Genomic DNA, 7,683 nt, shown 5'->3' with positions numbered 1-7,683 from the left:
CTTAATTGCATTGTTTGGAGACCACATCCTTTATCTGGATGTAGTACGTAATACCTTTTGTTTGGAGAAGCAATCGTGTGTTCTGGCTTTGGTTAATAATGTTTCAACATTCAAAGTACAAACTTTTGTTTGTAAGTGATACTCGATGGTGTCCTTTTTCGATTTTGTCCCCTCACAAAATATACACCCTCCTAGATGTTTTTACTGATAGATTTTTGTATTATTATTTACTATGTGCGAAGGTGTGATTCTAACTTGCCTCCTTCTCTTTGACTGGTATTCTGAAGGTTTGGACTGGGCTCATTGTCTCCCCATACCGGAGCCGGATCAGTGGATCAGGATTCAGGATCAGTTCAGGATTAGAATTAGGCTTCAGGATGGATACATGGAACAGGAGCTTGGGAGCATTTTACCGGGAGAGGATCCCGACCCCCAGCCCAGTCCAGCCCTCATAATGCCCGATTCCCCACCAAACCGGAATCATTATAGTAAACAAATTAAATTCAATTGGCGTTTCAAATTACTAGTATTTTTACTTTTTTGTGTATGTGGAACCTCAGAGACATGATCGCTGGTGGCATCCGGATGAGCTTTTTTTTTTCTTTAAGAATTCCCCCCCTTTTTTTCTGGTGTTTATTAAAAAAAGGAGCAAAGTTTGGATCAAAACCAGGAGGCGGGCTGGGAGGTGCAGAATGGATCCGCGCAAGGAGAGTGGTAAATAGTGGGTGCACATAATCAGAGGATGAGGGAGGGAAGAGGGAGGCTTGGGGATTTCAAGGGAGTGTGTCATTAATGTGTCTTTTCCCTAGGAGGTTTTTTACATGAGGAAGATGAGTTCTTTTTTTCTTGATTTTTAAGTATGATCTTATGATCATGGAAGTGTTGATCGGTGTCTTCAATAAAACTTTCAGTCATAGTATAACATGTTTGTGTTTTTCTTGTGGCATTGTGGCAGTGGAGCTGCTTGGATTTCTGGGTCCATGACATCCCTCACACTATGTTTGAGATTTAGCACAGTATAAACCAGTGATCCCCAACCCTGACCCTCAAACATCCCTAGTACTATCCTTCAATACTGCTTGCTGGTGTGTTCTGGTTTACCAAGATTCTGCTATTTTCAAAACATCTTAACATTATTTGGGAAAAAGGTTTGAATATATATTTTTTTTTACATTTTCACAATACATTTTGTATGTGGGACCCTAGCACAAAATATCTTCACATGGGTGTCTGTGGCCAAATACATAGTGATTTGGGTGTCCTTGACATGAAAAAGTTTGAGAACCACTGTTCTAGGGAGCATGCAAGTACACAGCAAGTTTCATGGCAATCCACTAATTTGATTTTATCTTGTTCGTGACCAAATAGTTTTCAGCCACCTTCAGGTCTGCAAATACACAAAGAGAGTAAGTGTATATGAAATAAACATGCACATTTATGTAGAATGTTAAAGGTCAAATATCAACAAAGTAAGATCTATGAAACTGCCAGCCTTTTTCCTTAATTTTTATCTATTAAATTATGTATTGGTATAATATAGGTTTAGTTAGTACAGCACAATCCTACATTCAACACCATTTAGTAATTATAAAATATATCTTTTAATAAAATGAGGAGTACTGAGCTCTGGTTGAGGAGGGTGATGGGACAACCACCTCTAGCTCAATGTAAGACCAAGGAGCTTGTGGTGGTGGACTACAGCAAGAAGAGGTTCCTGTGAGTAGTAGTACACACCGAACAAAATGGGTTATTTATTCAACTAAGACCTGCGCGTAAAAATACATTTCAAGTGTGTGAATGTGAGCTAATAACTTTATTATAATGAAGTAATCCGTTTAGAAATAGGCTCATTTCTGCACGCCGGGCCAAATTGTTAGTGAAAGTATAATATAGGCTACTAATACTATAATATTATGTTGACTGAACAAATGGACTGGACCGAAAACCTCGAGGCCCTCTACAGGAAGGGACAGAGCAAGCTGTTCATCCTGACAAGGCTCGGGTTCTGCAATGTGTGCAACAGACTGCTGCAGGTGTTCTAAAAGTCTGTAGTGACTAGTGTCCTCTTCTTTGCCATGGTCTGATGGGGGTAACGATGTCAACACAAGGAGCTAACGAACTGAACAAGGCAAGCTGATGACGAGGAAGGCTAGCTCGCGTAATTGGAGTTAAACTGGACAACCTAGAGGTGATGGAGAGGAGGATGAGGAGGAAGCTGGAAGCTATCCTGATGAAAATCCTGCCACTACCCTCTATTAGTCCTTTGTTCCGGTACTCATCAAACTCCATAACCAACCAACCCATATGTTCTGTCCTGTACTTATGTCCTGTATTAATGACCCCTGCTTGATTCTGGCACTTTTGCACATGTACTGGGATGTAGGCTACTACAGAACCATAGCAGATGCCTGTTGAGGGTTTTTGCTGTAGCTTAAATCTTTCACTTTTTATAGATTACATATTTGCTTATAATCACTGTTAGACTGTACATAATACAGTATAATATCCATATAGCCTACCTACTGTTGTAGGCTGGCTGACACTGTATATATATATCATCCTCATAATAATCCACTGTCAATAATCTGTACATATGCTATCCATTCATGGATTGTATAAGTATGTTCATATTACTGGTGATAGATTGTATGTACACTATAGCTACTTGCCTAAATGTATAATAGATTAAATACACTGTGCTGCTAAGTGCTAACCCAGTCAGATCAGTGCTTTTTATTTTTTAGCAAAACTAAACAATAAAAAGCCTGGAGATCGAGGCTAGATCACATAAGGGAGCTTTTCTACTCATTTTCATTTTAAACTGTAGGCCTACTCTCTACTCTTAATTAGCCTGGTAGCTACGTTGAAGTGTGTAAGCCCCTTTACCTGTAGGCTACATGCTTAGGCCAACTGATGGGATTCTAAGACCTGAATTTCCTCTGAACAGGGATCAATAAGATGTCTGTAGGTCTGTCTGTCCGTCTCTGTCTATAATCAATCTATGTGACTGGTTGATACTCTGATTTTTGTTTACTTTGCTATAAGAAATCATATCAAAAATGGAATAATGAACCATCTATGTATAGTGAAGCAATTCTTCTAGCTGTGTGGAGCCTATATAGGTCGATGTTATATATTATCGGTGCTTGAAGAATGAGGATCAATGATAAGGATAAGTCAGGATCAATCACTCTCCCTGGGGGCGCAACGGTGCATTGTGGGATGAAACAGGATGCGGCCGGTGGGCCGCTAGAGGAAAACGCCAGCAGTCGGGCGGCGGCGTGAGTCCAGCCAATCACAGCAGCGATGCAATGCAGAGGGCGGAGCCGAGCCGTACGTCGCATGTAGCAGCATAAATGAGCAACAAACGAGCTGTCAAATCCTACTCAACAACACACGCACACGCACACGCTGAGCTTCATTGATAGACGGTAAGCATGGATGATGATTGCATGGGGTTATGACGGTGTGGGCGCAATGATTGTAATGTTAGTTGACCAGAACCCGAGCGAAATTAATTGATGTACGCACTGTTTGCGAGATCGTTGAATTGGCTTGAACACATTGCATTTGTAGGCGCTGCTCACAAAGTTGAATGATTCTCATCAGCCAGGGTGTAAAGTTATGGAGTGTAAAGCTTCATCCTACTAATGGGGGGCTTTGTTGCAATGTCATGCTTCCACAGTTGGAACTGTTAAGTGTAGATGTTGTGAACCTGTCCCGTCCTGCATGGTTTACTTGTCGGGGGGTGAGTCGTATGTTCAATTATCCACGCAAGTTGTCTGTGCGACTGGGCAGGTGTTTCGTACAGAGAGAGGCCTTTAAGCTCAGTTCCTCCCAGGTTCACGTAGTGTAGGCTGTGTCAGTGATTCTCAACCCTTCTTATTTTAAGGACCCCCAATTTTGATATGCATTAGGCCACGCCACGATCCCCCATTTGATAATTTTTTTTTATCTCTGGGACCCCAATCTACACTGTAAAATTCTCAGTATTCATTTAATTCTGAGAAAGTACAGGTCCAAGTGGTTCCTCTAGTCTAGTGCACTCTCAGATTTACAAGGTCCTAACTTCATTATTTTTTTAGCTGCGGATCCCCAGGAACCCCCTCAAGAACCCCCAGGGGACCTGGTGACCCTCAGACCCCAGTGAGAACCAGTGATGTTGTGTATTTAGATGAGGGGGCTCACTGACAACCACATTGGACTCAATCTGGGAACCCATTGGCAAAATCCAACCCATCTGTCTTGAGAGATTACATTGGACTTGACAGGAGATGCTGGCTAATGAGTTCGTGCAAAGTTGAAAATGAGGCTCACCCACAGAACATTACCGAGGGGGAGACTGGCCTGAGGAGCAATGGGTTGGACTCTGTTTGAGTTGTTTGTCTTCTCTCCTTAAACAGCAGCTTCTGGGGAAAAAATAATGGCTGGTTTAATAAGCATTTTGCATCTGATAGCATAATTGGTGCTTTTATTGTTGTTCTTGACTTAGTGGTCTTGAGACAAACCAACTTAAATCATAGGGATTGCAATTGGTAGGATGCTTGTAGGCCTACTTATAGCTTCAGTGGGATGGTGCCATGGTGGTGGTGTTTTCTTTTTGTAGAGTAACGCAAGTATAAGCTAATTCTCTTGTGCTTTAACCACTTAAACCCCAGCATCCGTATTCTGGGGATACCTTAGCAGAAAATGGCACATCTACAAGCTTACAACGTATCGCGGCGCAAGCATGTAGATCAGCTATTTTACTCCGCTCAACAACGTATGGGGTTAATAAGTGGTTCATTTCAATTCCCAATACTATTTTAAGTTTACCGCTGCTTGGTACACAGGGAAGTTAACAGATCACCCCACAACAACTGACAGCTCCAAGAATTCACATTACATTTCATTCATCACTTTGCTGGTGAACTATCCACAATACCACCATCTACCACCATAGTAGAAATTGTTTACATAATAACTAATTGTTGGCTTGTGTGTAGGTTGTTGACAGTGTTCCTTTGCGACGCTTAAATTAGCTGGGGCTTTGGACTCTAAAATGTGTTCAAAAGAGCTGACGCCAGTGCTTTGTACTGTTGTCAAGATGGCTGGCAGAGATCTCCTACCGATGATCAATTCAGTTGAGTTCTCTGAAGTAGAATTTGCTGCCATGTCTGTACAACCTTGTAAGCAAACCTTGCATTGTGGCATGGTGTGTACTGTGTTATCCTGCTGGGAGAAAAAAATGCATTTATAGATGAATTAACCGTTGCCATGGAGATACGTGTGAATGTGATTGGCAGCGTACATTACTGTTTCCATCAAGTCTTTCAATGAGAAACACAGATACATTCTTATGGATCCTGGATTAATTTAACATAAGGATCGTGTTAAATCCCTTAACATGACAGCCAATTAAGAACCAGTGGGAGAAGTTGTTGAAAGGGAATGGAGCATGATTATCTTTTTGAAATATGACGAATGGAAATTATCCAGATTCCAAAGGCAGCATTTGTAGAATTTGTGAAATGCTAAACCCTCTGACCCTACTTTTGCAACTGCTGATTATTGTAGGATTATTATATTATCTGTATTGTTGTTTTTTTAACTATGTTTTACGTCAAGCTGCTGTCAGGTTTATTCACCCCCATTTTTCCATCTCTTTATCTGTAGCGATCATGACTGACAGGAAGGCAGTTATAAAGAATGCAGACATGTCTGAGGACATGCAGCAAGATGCAGTGGACTGTGCTACACAGGCCATGGAGAAGTATAACATCGAGAAGGACATTGCTGCCTATATCAAAAAGGTATGTGGGGACGCAGGGTCATATTAAAGGAATGCTTCACTGTCAAATTTATGAATGTTTCGTAAATTTTTGCCATAACTGTTGTCGAGCAACAAAAACATATCGACTGCATGCAATTCCGGCTGAGAAAATGTAATCTTTGTCCCGTGAACAGTCCTTTGCTGTCACTGTAAAGGCTTGGTACTCAAGCCGTTTCCAAGGCTCTTGTTTCTACAGAAGGGATAATGTCTGTAGTTTTGATGTGTAACTACGCCACTGCGTGGACAATATGTGGTGCCTTTGATTGGCTGCTTCGGTGATGAAGAGAGTATTGACTGACTTGGCACTTTGTATCGATCATTACTCCTATTGATTTGAAAGGCATGGAGATATGGTTGAAAAACGGTGTGTTGTATTTGCGGACTGTTGGTTTATAGACACTTGTATAATGCCCTCTAGTGTTTAATATAATCTACATTGTTTACTGTTGTTCCTTCAGGAGTTTGACAAGAAGTACAACCCCACATGGCATTGCATCGTGGGAAGGAACTTTGGCAGCTACGTGACACATGAGACAAAGCACTTCATCTACTTCTACCTGGGTCAAGTGGCTATTCTCCTCTTCAAGTCTGGCTGAAACCAACACATGCCTTCTTAACCCTACTTTTATTTCCAACCCTAACATGCCTGACCCAATGCTATGTTTGCCCAAGCCTTTTTCTGTTCAGATCGTCTGCTTTACCCCCACCCCCCTTTCCCCCATACCCGCCAGACTCCCTCTGCCTTACCTTTAGTTTTCAATCTCCCCCTTTTATTTTTCTACCCACCACACTAACAACGATGGTGGAAGGAGCGTTGCTCCTGTTTGGACTGTGATACAGATGGCTAGGGGCCATTCTCATGCACATGCACACACCCACATACACTCCAACACGACACAGACAATACACTCACTCACTCACTCACTCACTCACTCATTCAGAATGCTCATTGTTCTAGCATAATACTGACTCATACTTTCCAAACATTATTTGGCTGTGCGCTGATGCATGGACCTTGTACATTAGTTCATATGTATACGTTGTATGATACATTGTTTTTCATGGAATTGCCTAATTAGCAACAGGAGATTTTTGTTAAAATGCCTAAGTTTCTGTATTGTTATCGCACAGTTTGTGTAAAAATGTCTTGACTGTTGCTTATAATTAATAAAGAGTAGTATGCCAAAGGATTAAACGACTTGTTCTTTCTTGAATATTGGTATATATTTGAACGGGCATGTAAGCTACAATTAAAACCTATGCAAATACACATCAAGGTAACTAACACATTTTAATGTTGGAAGGTGTATGCCTGTTTTCTACTGATTTTTGGGTTAGAGAAGTTCATGTACAAGATGAACCGCACAAAATGAAGACTACTTTGTTGTCGTTAATTGGTTCTGATACGCTGGCCATGGCTCGGAAAATATGTTTACTTATTTCAGTGACATGATTCAAACGTCTTGTTTCAGTAATCATATGAAGATTGTTAGTACATGTTCTCCAGCAGGTACTCAATTATGTCAGGCATGTGACATGGTATACAGCTTGCTACACATAGGCATAGCAGGCTAGATACAGAAATAGCCCATCTCTTACTACTTCTACCATTTCAGATCGAGTTCTGAGTTGAGATTAATTTCCATGAGATCAGCATACTGTATATGTCATGTCTAGCTCTACACTACAGTATATGACAAAGTCAGTTGTTCCAGTGAATGGAAACCTTAATGCTACAATAACATTCTAAATCTAGATAACTGTGTGCTTCCAGTTTTGTGGAAACCGTTTGTAGAAGGCCGTTTCAGAATGACAATCCCCACATGCCCCCATGCTCTCCCATACAGAAAGGTTTGTTATCCTTTTTGCAC

At 41.1% G+C, this 7,683-nt stretch overlaps 2 protein-coding genes across 3 annotated transcripts in view; both read left to right on the top strand.

Moving 5' to 3' along the window:
- The window catches only part of srsf1b (serine and arginine rich splicing factor 1b), an 8,359-nt gene extending 7,441 nt beyond the window's left edge, over positions 1-918 (top strand). The window contains exon 5 of one of the 2 annotated variants that reach the window (XR_013933656.1): positions 288-918. The gene's annotated coding sequence lies outside the window, so the exon portion shown is untranslated. The other variant, XM_080436338.1, reaches the window with a different exon arrangement.
- Positions 919-3,320: 2,402 nt separating this feature from the next.
- Positions 3,321-7,007, top strand: dynll2b (dynein, light chain, LC8-type 2b). The gene is made up of 3 exons (XM_080434738.1): positions 3,321-3,431; positions 5,656-5,792; positions 6,271-7,007. Exons 2-3 carry the CDS (start codon positions 5,661-5,663, stop codon positions 6,406-6,408), a joined length of 270 nt encoding a protein of 89 aa, XP_080290864.1. The 5' UTR covers positions 3,321-3,431; positions 5,656-5,660; the 3' UTR covers positions 6,409-7,007.
- Positions 7,008-7,683: the final 676 nt, after the last annotated feature.

This window comes from Gymnoscopelus braueri (assembly GCF_963280865.1).
Source record: "Gymnoscopelus braueri genome assembly, chromosome: 8".
Taxonomy (NCBI): Eukaryota; Metazoa; Chordata; class Actinopteri; order Myctophiformes; family Myctophidae; genus Gymnoscopelus; species Gymnoscopelus braueri.
This window is presented reverse-complemented; position numbering and strand designations above follow the sequence as displayed.